Raw genomic sequence first — 19,232 nt, forward strand, 5'->3', positions numbered from 1 at the left:
TCTGAGTAATAAGGCTAATATTTGGTAAGATGGGCTCTGCCTGGATGCGGGTGGGAGTGTCATTCCATACACTTCTCAATAGACCTTAGCGCCAACGTCCTCTCTATGCTTACACAACGAATGTATCAACACAACACGTTTTTCCAAGTGAAGACTTCTCGCCTTGCTCTCTGACGCATTTTATACCAAAACAATGGCAACACCTGTAGCCGTTAATTTCTGCTCTTTGATTTCTGTCCAGTTATAAAGGAGGCGCTCAGCAGGCTCCCCTCTCAGGAGCCATATGTGGAGTTGATGTGCCAGCAGCCTTGGAAGGAAAAGAGCCTCGGAGAAGTGCACAATGGCTCCATAATCCCCATCAACTGGACCCTCTTGAACCGCGGCTTTCTTTCCCAGTCAAAGAAACGCCAGTTTCAAGAGTCAAGCTGTGGCTGTCCTGGGAACCCTGGGGGAGGTGAGGGATGGTGGGTGGAAAACTCTGCCATTTGCCTGGGTGGGTGGTGCCCCCGAGCCCTGCCATCTAGTCAGACAATCTGGAGCCCAGAAACTGCCTGTGGCACCCCCGACACTTTCTCTCGCCCTCCCCTCTAGGGTGAGGCTTTTTACCCACAAAGCCACCTCCGCCGGCCCAGCCTCTCCCCGAGCCGTAGACCACAGCGCACACCCTCAGCAGAGCCACAGCCCCGCCCCCTTGCACCGGGTCGCGCAGAGGGTTCTGTTCCCCTAAGCCTGAGCCTCTGTTCCAGCCTAGCGCTGACCGGTGTCGACCAGACCAACTCTTCAGACCACATCACATGGGTTACGGGGGGTGGGCACAAAGACTGGGGTGTGGCAAGTCCTTTAGTTTCCACGGCTTCTCAGCCCAGGGCACTGCGTTTGGTAACCCTGGTGAGGACAAGGGTCAAAGCCGCAGGCCAACCCAGACCACACACCGGGGGAAGCGTTTAGGGGAGGGCGGGGGAGCTGCCAGGGGAGGCTCAGACCCAAACAAGCGCCCCTGTTTGGATAGGCAGGGATGGCAATGGGATGCAGTCACCAGAGTTTAGAGCTTAACTCCTACCCTCTCCACCTCCCTTTTTTCACACTCCCTCGGGGACTTCCGGCCGTGCTTTAGAGTAGCCCGAGGTACCAGAACTGCCGTCGGGCGGCCACAGGGCTGCGTTAATCCGAGACCTGGTAAAGGTCAACCCTCTCCGCCAGCGGCTCTGCCTCGCCCGCGGCTCCGCAAAGGGAGCGCTCCCCTCCCCAGGAAGGGGCAGGACTTACGCAGTTGTTCTCGTTATTATCGATCTCGAAGTCCCAGCGGCAGATCTTGGTGCGCGCCTGGATCTCACTCATCCTGAAGAGGCAGAGTGCGGTGGTGGTGGGCGAGCGCTTCTCCTGGTCCTCTCCGGTGGCTGCGCTGAACACGCCTGCCCAGACGTCCAGGGCCTCCACCAAGCTGGAAGAGAGCAGCAGGCGGCGGCCGTCTGGGCGGCCGTGGCCGCAGTTGAGGGCCGCCTGGCCCTGGAACAGGAGCATCTCGGAGCTCTTGGCGATGCGCGCCATGCTGGGCCAGCCGGTGGCGGCGCCTGTCGAGTAGTTGTAGGGGTAGTAGGGGAAGTAGACGCTGCCGTTCCAGAGAAAGGCGTCCACAAAGTGCAGGCTACCCCCGCCGTCGCGCAGCTTGAGGCGTCCCGTCTCCTTCGTGGCCAGGCTGCGCTTCCCCGTGTCCTTGAGCGCGATGGCCGTTTCGCGGTCGGACGCCGCAGGGTTGCAGCGGCTCGCCGTCTCGGACTCGGGCAGCACATAGGTGGCGGCCACTGCCAGGTACCAGCTCTGGGTGTCGTTCGCGTAGTACACCACGCCAGCCGTCGAGCCCTGCGGGTGACACGACACCACCTCGGTGCCGTTGCGCAGGGAGCTGCGGCTCAGATTGCCCAGGGGTCGCACCTCGCAGGCGCCCCGGTCGAAGGTCCAGCCGGTGAGCAGCAGCCCCTCGAGGCCGGCCGCCCCCTCGCGGTAGGGCAGCAGCAGCTTGCTGAAGCTGCTGCCCGGCCGGGGCCGCGCGGGGGGCGTCAGCGGGACGGGCTCCGAGCAGTTGCCCGCTTGGTCCCGGTATAGGCGCGAGAGCCTGTGCTCCAGGCTGTAGTCCAGCTGGTCTAGGCAGCTGCCGCTCGCCACGAACACGCCGTCCTCCCGGCTCACCGCGATGGCTCCGATAGCTTGCTCCGACCGCCACACGGGCTCGTCCGCGCCCCGGCCGGGCGCCGCGAGCGCCAGCAGATAGGCAAGCAGCGGCAGCAGCGCGGCGGGGCGCGGGGGGCGCGGCGGTACCTTCCTCCGGGAGACCTCCATGGGGCTGTGGCGCAGGGCGGGGGGCCGCCCCCGGGCAGGGCGCGCGGCGGCGACAGCGGCTCAGGCGCGCGGCGAGTGAGACGCGGGCGGCGGCGGCTCCTGCGCGCGCTCGGGTTCCCGCGGCCGCCCCATCCCCGCGGCTCGCCCGGGAAGGAGAGCGGGGAGGGCGGCGCGCGGCGGGCTCGTTCCGGCAGCCTGTGCAGCGGCTGCGGCGGCGGCGGCAAGCCCTGCGCGCTCCGGCGCCGCTTCCTCCGGGCCCTCCTTCTCCGGAGAGTTCCTCTGTGCAATGCTGGCGCTCGAGGGGAGGCGCGGAGGGGAAGGGAGGGGACGGGCGGAGGGGAGCGAGGCAGGCGGGGAGGGCTGGAGAGGTTGGGTGCGCTTGTGCGTTTCACTTTCCCATTGTGAAAGTGGGATGCAACTGGCCCCCTTCCTCATCCTCTTCCTCCTCCTCCCTCCGCCTCCTGGCCGCCCGCCCTCCCTCCACGCCCATCTCCCCTCCCCTCTTGATTCGGTGAGATAGGGAGGAGGGAGGTCTCGTAATTTGGGTTACTGTGTAGGTGGCCTCTTTCATCTATTCATAACAAAGCTAAGCCTCCTGCCGCCGCCACCACCATAGCCCCTTAGCTCTCCCGGGGCTCCCGGGGCGCGTTAACAGCGCACCAAGCTGGCTCCGGCGCCTGTCCGCCCGCGGGGCTGCTCCAACGCTCGGGTTTTGTTTACGAGAGCGGCGCGGAGAGATGCGCAAGGCTCGGGGAACTAGGACCCAGGCCGCCAAAGGGTTGCAGCTGAGGCCCGGGGCTCGGGCCACTGGGAGGCTGCGAGGGCTGCTGACAGGTGTGGAGCGGCGGGAGGGAGGCCCTGGGGAGGAGCGCGAGAGAGGGAAACACTGACAAGCCCGAGGCTCAAGGAACAGAGGCGCCCCTGTGACAGGAGATGGGTTTCCCCGGGTCAGAGGAGTGAGGTGGAGGAAAGGCAGGCGCCGAGATTCTGGTTCTGGACAATCCCTGGGGCCGGAGCTCCCATACTTGAGGAGGTTCTCTCATTTCCCTTGGCAACGGAGACCCAGGCTTTCAAACCTAGCACTTAGAAAGTTCTACTCATCATCTAACCTGAATGATCATGGCTAATATTTATTGAGTGCATACTGCGTGCCGGGTCCCGCTTGAAATTCATTACGTGGATTAAAACTCATTTAATACCCATAACAACCCTGTTAGTGACTTGTTATAATCAGCCCCATTTCGTTAGGAGGGGTGGAGACTTTGTGGAACTCGCCGGGGGTCCTACTGCTGGCAGACAGCAGAGGTGAGATTCGAATTCTCTTCTAGCTCCAGGGCCGCTTACACCAGCCCCCTCTAGCCAAGTTCCACCTGTGGTCTTTATGGAACTACCTGGAGAGCATTCTCAGCAGGTGGGACGGAAAAGTTCCCCAAGTTGAATGTTCCCACCTACCTCCCAGCCCAGACTTCAAAGTCAAGTACCCTTATTTCCCTAGAGGCGCTCCCTCTGTCTCCTCCTTTGGCACCTCTTTCCTTTGGACTCTCTGAGGTCTCACCAACCCACCAAGGCGGCAAATACCAGCTGGGCCGCCCCCAAACCACCAAGAACTTCTGGAGCCCAGTGACTATCTGAATCATTGCACACCTGTGTGTAGGTTCATGCTTTCTCAGAAGGGAGCCTCAGAGACTGCACAGATACCTCCCAGCTCTGAGGCAGCTGCACCTTACCATCTGGCAGGTGATCCGGGGGACCCCGAGAACCCGGTGCACCCCATGAGAGAGGATCTGTGACCCTTTCCAGGCCATTTCCAGACCAGAGGCCCCAGGGAGGATAATTGGTCACGACCCCTTTCTTCTTTCCCCTCCCAGTTTCCCAATTCTAGATGGAATCGTTTTGGGGGTGCGGTGGGGTGCCTGTGCTTCGTCTAGATGCTGAGTCCTTCTGAAGGAGCAGCTGTTGCAGGTGTTAAACTTCTACCATAGTGCCCCAAGTTCTCCCCTGTGCTGAGGGACAGGGCAGGAGGAGATTGATCTGGAAGGCTAAAGCAAAGGAGGGTGAGGGGAAGCAAGAAGCACAAGAGGAACTGGGGTTTCCAATCTGGACGTGCAGTTAAAGACTCACATCATCCCGGCAGTAGCTCTCATACTTTGAATTCACAAGTGGTCATCTTTCCATTTGTCCTTTCCTTGTTTGAAATTGGATAACATTATCTTTGCCTGCCAGGAGGCAGCACGTGCTTTCCCACAAGCTGTCAGGTCGCTCTTTCTGCTGCGGTGACGGCAGTTGGGGTGCCAGTGAGGAGAGAAGAGGAGCAAGGGAGAGACCTAGAGCTACCAGATCGAGGTGAATCAGGAGATCTTTAGGTGAGGCTAATCAGACACGCTCTGCTCCAAAATAATCAGGCGTCACTCCCTGCACTGTTTTCCCACCTGAAATGTTTTAAGAATTTTTGCACTGCTGGCAGTGGAAAAAGTGGTGTCTTGGAAGCATCTGCAGTAGCTCATGGAACCCTTCACAGCATAGGAGGGGATGTGTGTGCCCATATTTTGACAGTGTTCCCCGTGAATGGTGAAGAAACACAATGATCTTCACTGCCTTCATGAGCCGGCTGTGGCAATGTTGTGAGAAGCAACAGTTCAATTCCATTCTGGAGATAGTTTTACTTCACTGGTAACCAAGTAATTTCTTGAAGTCCCGTAGAGTTGATACAATCAGGAGCAGACCATCTTGGGAGCTATTTGGATTAAACATACTCTGTGGTGCGGCATTTTGATCACTACTCAATTCATTGCTGCCTCGTGTTGAAAAAGAAACAGCATCTTAAAAAACTCTACCAGCAAGAAGCATAAGTGGCTTTGATGGCTACAGTCTCTTGCCATTCTACTGGGATCATAAGCCCCACTCTTGAGAGCAGGCTTCTTTTCTCTCCCATTTAATTGTATGCAGGCTCCTATGGCGAAAGAAATCAGAATCTGTGCCTATTTTTTGGCATGAAAAATGTAGAGGACTAGGAAGCATATGAATGTGTTCTTTGCTGATTCTATCCTGTTTGGTACAAACACGTTTGGCCCATTCCAATTTTCCTGTGTGCTAAAGCTCCACCTTCAGGACATAAGTTCACGTTTGAAAACGGTGGGAAACATGAACAACCAAAATAAATATTTAGGCATGTGGATTCTGAACGTTTTTGATAGCTTTCTCTCGGACACCACTGTCTGGCTGAGGATGCGAATCCCACCGGTGACCAGGTTTCCCTCTCCCAGTGCTGGAGCCCAGCCCATCGGGTGTCCTGTATTGCACATTCAGAACTCCTTGTAACACAACTGGCTGAAACCCAAAAAAAGGAAGATGGTGCAGATTTATCCTCCAGACAGAGACCTGCTACCACGGAAACAAGCAGTTCAGACTGATTCCGAGCAGTTTTTATTTGTAGCATTCACTAGATGGGAAAGTCTTCATAATGAGAAAATATCAACTCCCCCAGGCACCAAAGGCAATCTGGGTTAACCAGACCATCCACAATCAGACTCATTTCTGCTGGACAGGACTTTATAGATCCCGTGGCTTCCTGCCGAGGTTCAGGACATTAAGAACTGGTCAGCAGGCAACTGGTCACAGTCACAAGATGGCTATCATTGGTGCTTCAGTGGTCTTTGGGAATGACTGGCCCGGCAGAGATGAAAAGCCACCAAGATTATTAGTTCCGGCAGCCAATGAGTTCTCTTTATACCTTATTCACGTAGCTACGACCCCCTCTGTGGCATTTGGAAAGCACCACTCAGGGGACTGAATAGTTCCAGTCATGTCCTTCTAGGACTTAAGACAGCTTTGCTCAAATCTATGTGGTCTTCCACATCAGGGCCCTTATCAGAGCTTCTAGCCCCCTTTGTGACTGACAGGAAAAAGAAATGAGCCAGGCTTCTTTCTAGTCTGCTGATGAGTAGATGGTTGAAAGCAGATAAGATGAAGAGCCATTTAATAAGTTTGAATTGATGCTGAGAGACGAGTTGAATGTAGTTCAATAAACATGGAAAGTCAGTCAAAGGCACAGTTAAGATGTGGTAAAGGAACATTCATTGGAAGGACTGATACTGAAGCTCCAATACTTTGACCACCTGATGCAAAAAACAGACTCACTGGAGAAGACCCTGATGCTGGGAAAGATTGAGGGCAGGAGAAGAAGGGGGCGACAGAGGGTGAAAAGGTTGGATGGCATCACTGACTCAGTGGACATGAGTTTGAGCAGAGTCTGGGACATAGTGAAGGACAGAGAAGCCTGGTGTGCTGCAGTTCATGGGGTCGTAAAGAGTTGGACACGACTGAGTGACTGAACAACAACAAAGGAACATGGTGCCTTGTCTTCCCTGCCCACCCCACATGGCCCCACACAATTGCTGAGCATCTTATACTTTGGTGATGATGCCCATGCCTTTGGTTAAAGTGTTGAAGGCTCAGTGGTGTTCCTTCAGTAGGCAGAATTTGGTTTGCTCCCCCATTACAATTGTTTTTTTTGGACATCACATTGTCCTCACGGTCATTCACCAGCAGAGATACAACTGTAGAGGGGAGAGTGGATTGAATGTACAAGGTAACAATTCTTTACTCCAGGTCCAGTGACTTCCTTTAAACTAACAGGGGGCCCTCACTCAGCTCTAGGGATGGCTGAGTTACTGCCCTATGGAAGGGATGTCAAATGTCAGATGTTTTTAAGGGACTGTGGTGTTGAGGACATCACCCTGCCATCCTAACACCTCCCTTCTCATGTAATGCACTCAGCGTCATGAAGTTTCTCTTGAGCCCTTTCTGCAAAACATTCACCAAAACCATCAGTGGTTAAGAGCATGAGACCATTATCAGCTGAAAGCAAAATACGGTAAATCATCAACCATTGCAGTGTTTTTCCAGACCAACCGGAGTTCATCCGGCACAATGCACAGTCATCCATTAATTATTCCTCCAGATCTGGGGGACCTCTGCAACTTGTGAGCAGTCTCTTGGTCACCAACTTTTCTCTGGTTTTACACAAAACCCGGGTCTATCCCTGCTCATGTTTTCCTTGCTGCTCTTTTGAAATGTGGAGCCAAAAGGGCATCATGGACTAGACACAAAATGCCGATCCTTCTCTAACACCTGCCCTGTGTCTCTGTCCTGCCGTCACAGCCCTGAGGCTCCTTATTAGTGTAATCGCAAGCCCTGAATCCTTTGATAACTGGCGGCTTGGCATAAACCCATTTAAAGAGAAGAGCTGCCAGAAACCAGGCCCTCATATTAATAACTCAAATTCTTGAAACGAATAGCAGAAGATAAGATAAACATGCAGATAACGTCACAGTCACTCATATTTCCGTTTCCTTGAGATTCTGACAGGGAAATGCTCTGAGCTGACGATGAAGTTGCTGGACTGGGCGGTGAGTGGTCTGCTGCTTGCCACCAAGTTGGCACACCTTCTCATTTTTAGGCCTTGCCACTTCCTAGAAAATATGTCCACCAAGGTGGATGAGAAGCAACTGGCATCAGCTCTGAACTTGGGTTGTTGACAACAGGAAGCTCAACATGTGGTCCCCATGGTGAGGGCAGCCTCACTCGTCACCCATGGTGGGGAAGGCACTGGACGCGCAGACAGCATCATGCAGAGTCCCAAGGGCAAATCCGATGGAAGGCTGAGTGTTTACCTCGCCATTCTGCCCCTTCTCTAATCCTATTTGTTTTTCCTTCCCCATTTGTGCTGGGTGGTTTCCACTGATCTCTACAGAACACAGTCCCACTCTGCTCCGTCCTGCTGTACACCCACAAGTTTGACGTTTTTGGACGTCCTCCTTGCTTTTTGGTTTCCAGTTAGGTCCAGCCAATCTGAGCCCCCATCAGGAGACCCAGGGGTGATGTCCAGATATTTATGCTTCCAGTGATCTGTGCACTGGCCTTGTCCCTCTCCAAGGCCACAGAAGCTATGGTCAGCCCTGTTTTACAACTACATCTGTGGTCCCAGCCTTCTCTGGGTTATCACCAGCCTCCCCCTACTCTTCAGGTCTGCAGGAACCAACGTCTCCCCCTGTTGCTGGCCCTGGCTGGTCTCCCTTCATCTCATCCACACCTCTGCCACGGTCCCTTCATTAACAAACCCATTTGCCTGTGTCACTTCTTTTCTGTCAGAACCATAACTGATGTACCAGCCCCCCTCCAAGCATGGGTGGAGAAGGGGACAAGAATGCTACTTAAATCTGTACCTTCTATTTGTCCACTGATGGGGAGCATGGGACACTGCTAGGCACAGAGGAACTCCTAGTCTTTCTCTCCACATGTTTGGCTCCCCCCAGTCTGGATTTTGGAAAATCTCCATTTCTTTCTCCCCTTTGCAACAGGCTTTCCTACACTAGTTCAGCCTGGTGATAGAGACAAATGGAAACCTGACTGAGTAAGATTATATATTTTTTTCCAGCTAAGTCATAAAACTAAAAGCTTTACCTTAAAAGTAAACCGAGAACTACTGGGCGCTAAGGGTTCAAAAGGTGGTGGGGAGCAGGGATGGTTCTGATATCTGAAACACTGCTGAACGTTTGAAGTCTATTTTCAAATAAGACACAAGACTGAACACTCTGCTTTTTCCTTTTTAGACATTTCTCCTTAAGTCTGAACTTCAGCAGTCCCTTCAATACAGTCTAGAAATTCCATTTTTATTCATGATTCCCCAGAACAGGTTTATGAAGAGACTGCTATCCTCTCTTGTCTCCAGACTTCACCCCACCCCACCCCCACTAATATTTAGAGATAAATCAGGCATTCTGGGCTCCTTCATGGCTCAAGGACAGGTGACACGCACAGCGTTCCATGCAGTAGAAATAGAAACCATCTTGAGTTCTAAAGCCAGGAGTTCTTTAGAGGGAACTTTATTTTTACTCTGCTGTGACTTCTCGGCTTTCATCATCTGAACCAGCCAATTTGAAACCAGACTCCCCTCCTTCGTTGGACATTCTTAATGGTGATTAAATATTTACGCTGTCAGAGGCCTTTTTTTCCCCCACCATGAAAGCTGCAATTTGGAACATTCAGGAGCTTTAATTGTGAGGAGAGGCGCACTGACATTCATGGTCAAAATGCTCAAAGATGCTCTTCTCAGTCGCTTTGACTGGGGGGTCGGGGTGCTGGCGACAGGACAGGTGTGTGATCCCAGCAAACTAGATTTCTTGCTTAATGAGGACTGGAGACAGAGCTGTTTGAAGCCACTTAGCAGAACTGGGCTGAATCGAGGCCCCCTTGCGGCTGTGGGACTGCTGGAAGCCCACCCACTAGGACCCAGAGCTCATGGACCATGCCCAACTGTGGAGCAGGTGAGCTTTGCCATCCGGGGTCTCTGAATCCCTTTTACGTGCCCTCTTCCTCGCTTGGTGGTATTATCTCCAGCCGCCCCAGCCCCTTGGGAAGCCCAGCATAATGATTAAGTGCTTGGGCTGTAGAGTGCGTCACTGTGAAGGGTGAGCCCTGCACCAGGGCATCTGGCCAACGGGGGCAAGAGGAACTGAAATCCAGCTCACCTCTGCTCACCCTCAAGGAAGAGATGCTTTTTCTCTTTACAAAGACTTTACAAGGCTAGTGGTAGCCTTAGTCAGGCCTAAGTTCCAAATCTAATGCCATCACCCCAAAACTATGTAGCCTTGGGTTCTCTGAGCCTCAGCATCCTCACAGTAGCCAGGAAATAGTAGCATCTAACCTTATGGGAATTTTCAAGCATACTAAATGACACCATCATCATCACTACCATTACTCTAATGCTTTGCTAACCCATTATTAGTCTGCTAGGGCTGCCATAACAAAGTACCACTGACTGGGTGGCTTAAACAACAGAAATCTATTTCCCTATAGTTCTGGAGCCTGCAAGTCCGAGATCAAGGCGTGGTGGAGTTGATTTCTTTTGAGGCTCTCTCCTTGTAGACGGCTGTCTCTTCCCTGTGTTTTCACCTAGTCTTCTCTCTGTATTTAACTATGTCCAGATTTCCTTTTTCCTTATAAGGATGCCAGTCCACCCTGAAGCCCTCCTTTTACTTCTTTAAAGACTCCCATATCCAAATACAGTCATATTTTGAGATATTGGGGGGTCAGGACTTCAACAGATGAATTTTGGGGTGTATTGGGACACAATTCAGCCTATAATACTCATTTTAAATCTCATCCTTGGAGGAGAATTTTAACTAGTGTTTCCTGGGCATATGCCCAGTACTGAGCACACTTACTTGAATTTGACCAGCACTTAAGACTTAGGTCATCCTCTGGCTCTAACCATCATTATTGTCAAAACCAACTAGTGTTTACTAAGGAACTTCCCTCTACAGGGCTTTGTGCTAAGAGCTAGTGATACACTTGGTACTGTCATCCATTTTTAGCAACGGGATATTCCTTCAACAAGGCAGACCTTTCCATGCCTCCATCCCCTTGCATATACTTCTCATCTAAAACATCCTTTCCCTGGGACTTCCTTGATGATCCAGTGGCTAAGACCCCACACTCCCAATGCAGGGGACCCAGGTTCAAGCCCTGGTCAAGGAACTAGATCCCACATGCTGCAACGAAGACCTAGCACAGCCAAAGAAATAAATACATATTTAAAAGGAAAACTAAAACATCCTTTCTCTCTCCTCTGCCTTGCAAACTCCTATGCATCCTTCAAGACCCAATTTAAAAGCCACTTTCTCCTGGAAGTCTTTCTTGAAAGTATACTAGAAGCTCTCTACTAGACTATGAACTTTAAAAATTATTTTACATTAAAATAGAAATCAAGTTCTGATTCATCTTCATGCCCCCTGGGAATGGGCACAGGGCCTGGTGTACAGCAAATGTTCATTCACTTATTCTAATATAGGAATGAGTATCGCTTCCTTGCCAGACTCCCTTCTAGCAGTGTACTTAAACTTGCCTATTGAATGTGTTTAACTGATTTCTCCATTTGGTTGTGAATCCCCTTTTCTGAACTTGAACAACACTTTATCTGCCAGTCTATGAAAGCATTTAAATCTTGCAGTCTACATTGTTCATTATACATTAGTCACGTATATAGTTCTTCTGTTCAACTGTGGATTCCTTGAGGTCAAGGATGATGTCTTATTCCGTTTATCACCATAATTCCCTTTATTCCCTCACACTTTTTGTTCATTTACCTGCTCATTCCTCTAACAAATACTTTCTGAGAACCTACCATGTGCTAAGCATGTGTTGAGAGTTGGGGCAGTGAGCTAGATTGATGGTTCCCTCCCTGTGCAGCTTCTTAAGCCTTGCCCAGACTCAATGGTCAACATTGGCTGAACTGCATTCTAAACACTGCAGATGCTAGAGACAGGGCGTCATTCTTTGGGGTACCCACAGCCCTAGATACAATGACAACCTAGCATACGTATAATGCATATTTACCAATTTGTGAATTCATTATCTCTGTAAAGACAGAGAACAGAATTGAGAAGAGCGATAGCCAACCACAAAAATATATATTATTGACAATATGGAGACGCACCCACTGAATTCATGTATGAGTACAGCATTCAGATTATTTGTTAATTTATAGCATCTTTGAAACTTTGACAACGGCTTTGTGTTGAAAAGAGAAGAGTCTTATACTGTAATTATGTTAGACAAGCTTATAATAATTATCAATGGAGTGCCAATAATACTTTAAGAATTCCAGTGAACATTAAGATCACATTAGTATTTAAACTTAAAATTTGAAATCACACAGGTATTTAAAATTAAGCTCTTTAAAATTGAAAGTGTACAGATTCAGCATTTTCTGTTTTTTAATAGCCAAGTATTCTAACAAATATAAACCCTCCTTTTCATGGTGGAAGCTTCTATTTATAATAAAAAAACTTCATCTAAAATGCTTAGTGGACCCCTTCTAAATCCAGTGAGAGTTTAAATAATCACCACTCTCTAATGTATCTTGAATGATATTCTCTATTTTGTTTGAAAAATATGGTAATATGCCAGATATCTGGACCCTTACAGGGTAGGGGACACACCCATCAACAGACAAGTTTTCAAGGGTATATCATTCTATTATGCTTAGAAAGAGCCAAGTTTTGATACACGCTAGGATTCCCCCTAGTGGATATAAAAGGTACTTGATAAGAAAAAATAGATACCACCTAAGGGGAGTTGCCGGGTACTGTGGTTTACAAGCTTTCTTTCATTCCTTCCTAGCATCTGTTCCCCTGAAGGTGGAAGTATGTCACCAATTAATAGAGATTTGGACTAGCAGTCATCTATCTAGTGTCCATAGTAATTAAGGTATCTGCCTGCAGGCTTGCAAATGCAGCATGAAATTACAGTCAGCCTTAGAACCAAGCAATAAACTGAACATTCTTTAAAACAATACTACCTGATGTCCATGACAGTCCCCCAATCAAATTCTCACTGTAACTGTTTGGGTCCAAATTGATATGGTGCCTTAATCCAAATCATGAAAACGACTGGCTCTTTTCAGAGAATCTATTAATGTTAATAACTATGTCAGTGGTGGACAACTACTTAAAAAAAGTGCTTTTGTATATTGTCCAAATAAGATTTTCTGGGTGTCAGTTTTTGTCATGTTTTTTGAAAAATACCCACTACTTGCCATGTAGAATGTTATGAATTCATTCCATCCACACTTGTTGATTATAGGCATAGCACCACATATCAGAGGGAAGGAGGAAACAGATCTGAATAAGACACATTTCTCAGCCTCTGAAAAGCTGATAATCTACTCTGACATGTCAATTTGTTGTCTCCTTTACTGGTCCCCATTTTCTATCTACCTCTTTAAATGATGGGTGGGGAACCATGGTAACTATATTTATCTGCCCTGAAAGCTTTACCATGACTGTTCTTCTGGTAATAGAACCCGCCCCTATGTCCCACCCCCAACCAGATGACAATGTGAACTCATGACACATGACCTAGGTCTGGCAAATCTAAGTGTTCAATAGCTGGCAACAGTGTTTGGTCTAAGGATAGGTCATATGACCCAAGCAAAGCCACTCAGAGTTATTTCTAGGGATTGTTAGGCACTGGCAACCCACTCCAGTCTTCTTGCCTGGAAAATCCCACGGACGGAGGAGCCTGGTAGGCTACAGTCCATGGGGTCGCAAAGAGTTGGACACAACTGAGCAACTTCACTTTCTTTCTTGTTATAGTGTGGTGGGGGGGAAAGAGCCTCACTGGGATGGCTATTCTTGAGCTACCAATGACTTTATTCTCCACCTAGCAGAAAAGTCCAGTCTGAAATTGGAGGCAATGAGGCAAATATTCAAAGAGAAGCAGACATAAGACAGATACACACACACACACTCTCTCTCTCTCTCTCTCTCTCTCTCTCTCTCTGAGTGAAGCCCACCGGGACTGGGTTCTCAGTCTTGGTCCTTTGACTTGAGTTGTCTTGGGTTGAGTTTCTCTCCCTTGCCCTGTGTCTGGCCCTCTCTTATCCCAGCTCTGTTCTTCGTGGTCAGCATCACCAATATTATCTGCTGAAGACTAAATTTCTAGATGAGAATGACCTCTTGAGCATTAGATCTATATGTCTAAATGCCTACTGGTCATCTCCCTGGGACATTCCACATGCATCTCAAACCAACCTTCTTTCACCTTTCCCCCACATATTCTCAGTTTCAATGGATGATGCCACTGTCCACTCAGGTTCTCAAGCCAAAAGCTGTAAGTCATCCTGGATTCTTGCATCTGTGTATCTAATCAGCTAGCAAGACCATGTCCATTCATTGATTTTTATCTCCTCAAGATTCCTCTTATCCCAGACCCCTTCTGTTTTCTTATTCCTCCTCCTCAGCGCAGCCCCTCGTGGCTTCACATCTGGGCCACTGTAGGTGAGGCTGGTATTCCTGGCCTCAGGCTCATTGTCTACCCCTCTCATCCAACTTCTGCATTGCCTTCTCATTCCCTTCCAAGATGGAAAATTGATGAGGTTTCTTACTGTTAAAAAAATCCCTCAATGCCTCCCCATTGTTTTCCAGTCTTTTTATGTCGTGGTCTCATGAGATTCCACCCTGCTTGGATCCACCTTCCTAGATCCACACGAGGCTTCTTGCTGCTGGAGGTGATCGTCTAAGAGCCTGGCTGCCAGGCTCTGCCCAGTAGTCCCAAGGACTTGAGAGGGCAGGGAAGTATCTCAATGTACCATATGCCATACTTCTGGGGAAGCTCTGGCTTAGAAATTACTGCTTACACTTCTTGTGTGCTAAGTTGCTTCAGTCGTGTCTGACTCTTTGTAGCCTGCTAGGCTCCTCTGTCCATGGGATTTCCCAGGCAAGAATACTGGAGTGGGTTGCCATTTCCTACTCAAGGGATCTTCCCGACCCAGGGACTGAACCCAAGTCTCTTATGTCTCCTGCATTGGCAGGCGGGTTCTTTACCAACCTTGCCACCTGGGAAGCCATAAAAGGACCCTGACTGCCTGTTTTTGCAATGCTCTGTTCCCATGCCTCCGTGTGCATGTGTAACTGTGCCCTGGGCCAAGCTAACTGGAGAGTAGTCGTGCAGAGCCAGTAAACCTGAACTCAAGGACATCTGTGGGCACTGGGTGATATGCCTGGGGGCTTTCGTTTGGTTTGGTTCTGCCTAAAGGTGGAGGTTGATACTAGGCTTCTGCGGAAAGACCCTAAGAAAAGCAGATGAGAACAGTATGCCTCCTCTTTCTCGGACAATTCCCTGTAGAGAGCAGGGGTAGGGGGGAGCTAGAAGGTATACTTTGACCAAAGGCCTATGATATTCAAGGCATTCACACCATTTTGGGATCTAGTGATAGAGTGAAACAGAGTCAGAGAGTCAGACTTTCTTGCCAGCTTTGCAGAGAATACTGTTTAAGCATCAGAGGAGTTGCAGAGTAGGAAGGAGGAAGCCACAATCAAAGATGTTGTCCTGGAGGCTCCCAAAAGTGATTGGAGAGACTGAAGAAGAAAGGAGTTGAATCTAGAGTTATACAGATTGAGGATATCAGCCAGGAAAACTCAGCGGTATTAGCCATGGAATCACTCTGGTAATCACTGGAGAAATCTGTGAAAAAAATAGTTTACAGAAGTTATGCATACAAGTTATGATGTGTTTAGTTATAAGGGGGAGAAAAAGTCTAAATACTTGTAGCACGGACAAGTAGGGGTTAATTTTTTCCCCCCACACAAGGAGTCCAGTTGCCAGGATTGGTTGCTATTCAGTGTTACTATCAAAGAGCCCCCCAGGCTCCTATTATCTTTCTGCTGTCACAAGATAGCTGCCACACTCGCAAACATCATAACAGTTTTCTAGACAAGAGGAGAAAGCTAGTTTTCTCCTAGCAAGACTGTCTTTCTATGTCCAAACGCAAGGCCCTGGCTGACTTCCCCTTCTATCTCATTGACCAGAAAGGTGGTTATGTGCTCACCCTGGACCAATCACTGGCAAAGAGAAAAGGAATGACCATACTTGGCGCCTGATTGGCTCATGAACTTGGGTCTGGGGAAGGAGCTTACCTTCCTTGAGCCCATCCCAAATTGGAAACTAAGGTTCTATTAGAAGGGAAGGAGGGAAGGAGAGGAGATGGGTGTTGGGTAGGTCAGGAATGCTGCTGCAATACTAATGGATTTATGGTTTCGCATTCCCTATTCCTTGGCTAAAGTCCTACTCATCCTTTGGGTTCTCACTTTTAGCATCTTCTGACTTTTGTTTGCCAGAATTGACCTTCTCTGGTTTCACCAACATACCTGATTCACACCCCAATCTTTGCTCTCATTATACCCCGTTGCAATATGTATTGGTCTGAGGGCTGTCTGGCTTTAGACTCCTTGGGAGAACTAGTTATATTCATCTTTGTCTCTAATGTCTAGATTGATACCTGGCACATAGTGTTTAGTATCTGTGGAATAGATGTTGCATAAACAAATCCGAAATAGAAAATAATCATGTTAGCACTGGCGACTTCAAGCATGAAGACCCACTAAATATGCACAGTCGACAGCTATTCAATTCAGCCACACCTATTTACGGAGGGTCTATTGTCTGCCAAGCACCAGAGGCAACCGAAGAGAAGGATAACACAGGATCCGTGAACTCAAAGAGCGTATGCGCTGCAAAGATAACTAACAATACAAAATAGCATCTGATACGCGTCTCATTAGAGCTACAGGAGTGCAGAGACGGGGGAGCCAGAACACATTGGGACAGTGAATGGCATGGTAATTAAAATCCACAGGTAATCCCAAAATCTTAATTTAATCAATGATTTCAACCTCTGCCCATAAAGGACTCCTTAGTGAGGGAGGAAAATTGTCAGATTTGAATATCATTTCCCCTCGTGCCCTGCCTATCTTTCAGTGCACCTGTGACCCACAGTAAAAGAACCACATGGTAAAGAGCCAAAGAGGAAACCAGGAAGAAAAGGGGACCTTGGTGATTCACAGCTCAGTCAGCTCGTGAATAGCTGAAAGCTGATGCAGTTTTCACCAGCGATTTGAGGATCAAATGATTCCATATTTCACAATTGAACGGCATTTGAGGTTTTTGTTAAGGTATGTTATTGGGAAAGAGGTAATTAAAACCAAGTGAAAGGCACAATGAAATGCACTAAATGATTAATTTCGTAGGCCCCTGTCTTCATAGAAGCTGTGCTTTGGCAATGGGGAATACTGAAATCTCCTCAAGCGTGGGGCACAGTGCTGAGAATCTCCTATAGGGTTCTTAACATCTTTTGCAGGTATGGGAGGCGGAAGGGCATGGACTTCTTTGAGAACCTAGTGAAGTTTAGTGACGCTTCTCACAATACTTTTAAACTTCAAAACTTTTTAAATTAAAAAAAAAAAAACCATAGGATTAGAAAGAAAGTCAACTATGTTGAAATACAGTTATGAAATAATAAAATCATGACATGATAACAGATGTGCTTTTTTAGTAGCCTTGTACATAACAAGATCTAGCAGCACCTCTAATATGTAATCATGAGGTGAAGTAGGGATACGTGTGAATCAACATATTGGCAACAATTGACACATGATTTGAAAAGATCTGTGATGTCCCTTGTTGACAAAGTCACAGGCATTTCTATTACTATTCTAATGTGTTGCCCACCATTGTCATGGAAGGAAATGCCGAATTTCAGCTCAAGAAAATAAAGATGCAATTTTGTTTCACCATCCGAGGTCACGGACCCCAGTTAGAAACTGCTGTTCTGAGGCCCCTCAGCCGCCTGGAGAAAAAGCTGGAAGCAGAGGCAGTGTGTGTTTTCCTGCTGCCGGTGGACAGGCGCGCAGGATGCATTTCCCTCATTGAGTAATTTATTACAATTTATAATTCCGCTCCTTAAGAAATTAGGTTCTTAGGGAGATAGATTCAAAACCAAGAAGAGAAAAAGGGCCCGTAGAGGATGCTAGTTGGAAAAAACCCTTATTAAATTCACTCCCATTGTTTCCTTGGAATGTGGTTCTCTAACACTGATGTTCTTGTCTTTTCTGCTGACTTAGGACTTGCTGGATCCTTGACAGCCTCTCCTGGTATTCTTGCCTTATCAGATGTGGACATCTCCGACACAGGCAAGATAAATTCCCATCCTCAGCCTAGAGAGGCAGTTGGCCTGCTCACTGCATCTCTGAAAATGGATGAGTGGCTAGGCCAGGTCCCTCTGGAAGGGCAACTTTATGTCCATTAAAATACAAATGCGGAACTCCTGTAATTTTGTGTGTGTGTATGTGTGCAAATACCAAGCTGTAATCTTAGTTGACCCACCCAGTTGCCTAGGGTCTGGTGCACAGTTCCCCTTTCCTGTTTATTTTAAATCGTTACCTAAACAAGAAGAGGAGGGAGTGCAAAGGGAAGTGTCCTAACACTGTTGGGAAGGGTGGATTGCTATTTTATTGTTGCAAAAATGAAGTTCTCTTCGCTTGGAAACAAACACACCAGGCACCAATTCTCTTTCAGTAACTACTGTTTCATTCTCTCCATAAATGTGTCTTCAAAGGTTAGCTTCCACATCTGTAATTTTTTTTTTAAAGGTAAAAATATATTTGGTGGTAATCCTATATCTAAAAACTGGTAGATAATTAAAAAAAAAAAAAAACTAGGTGATTTGCAGGGGGAAAAAATCCCTAGTTCTCAGACAGACTTATAAGGGCATCACATTCCAAAATACAGAGTTGTTACAGCTTCACATTTGACCGGTGACTCACTTACTATTTTAAAAACAAATAAAAAAGTAGCCTAAAGTAAAGAACACATCTGCTGGGTGGTCACCTACTTGAATGTAGGTCATATTTTTCCCAATCAGCAGGCACAGAATGAATCACTTCTTCATTTGTATTGGCATTTCAATTATAAGACAAGCAGAGCATAAATCCTACCCTATTACTGCTATTTGCGTGTGTTTCTTTTTGATTTTGAATTTTTGGCTCCAGTCTTGGCATCTCTAGGGTCTTTCTGGACAATTATTAGGTTCTCAGTAAACATTTACTGAACGGGACGTAATTAAAGAAGGTGTTGCTAGCTAGGGACAACACAGCAAATGATTTGTCTGTAAAACCTGATCAGCAGTTAAAAAGATTCTCCAAATAGAAAGATTTTCCATTCTTCCAATAATGAAGAATGGATTTTCAGAAGGGTCTAAATGGGCAGTGAAAAGATTAGAAGTGAACAAAATGCAGTCTTCCAGGAAGCTGACAGTGTTTGATATGTCATGGTTGAATAAATTACTAATTTTAATATTAATAGTGACCATGACTCTGCCTCATGTAGTCTCCTCCTCTGTAGAATGGAGACATGAACGGAATGTCCATCAGCGGTTGTTATGAGGATTGAATGAGTGAAAGCATGTAACACACTTACCCTATGCTATACTATGCTATGCTAAGTCACTTCAGTCATGTCCGACTCTGTGCGACCCCATAGACGGCAGCCCAACAGGC

General features: G+C 48.1%; 1 protein-coding gene and 1 long non-coding RNA gene across 5 annotated transcripts in view; one reads left to right on the forward strand and one right to left on the reverse strand.

Moving 5' to 3' along the window:
• Positions 1-2,749, reverse strand: part of PLXNC1 (plexin C1) — a 156,128-nt gene extending 153,379 nt beyond the window's left edge. For all 3 annotated transcript variants that reach the window (XM_070370909.1, XM_070370912.1, XM_070370910.1), the window contains exon 1: positions 1,267-2,749. In XM_070370909.1, coding sequence (XP_070227010.1) covers positions 1,267-2,337 — 1,071 coding nt within the window. In that variant the 5' untranslated portion in view covers positions 2,338-2,749. The remainder of the gene's footprint in view (positions 1-1,266) is intronic.
• On the forward strand, positions 1,670-18,139 carry LOC138987946 (uncharacterized). 2 transcript variants are annotated; one of them, XR_011464251.1, is made up of 3 exons: positions 1,670-1,809; positions 16,657-16,850; positions 17,799-18,139. It is a non-coding gene; the product is annotated as an uncharacterized lncRNA (long non-coding RNA). The 2 variants fall into 2 exon arrangements; XR_011464252.1 differs by lacking the exon at positions 1,670-1,809 and adding an exon at positions 2,130-2,269.
• The last annotated feature ends 1,093 nt before the right edge of the window (positions 18,140-19,232 follow it).

Source organism: Bos mutus, chromosome 5 (genome assembly GCF_027580195.1).
Source record: "Bos mutus isolate GX-2022 chromosome 5, NWIPB_WYAK_1.1, whole genome shotgun sequence".
Taxonomy (NCBI): Eukaryota; Metazoa; Chordata; class Mammalia; order Artiodactyla; family Bovidae; genus Bos; species Bos mutus.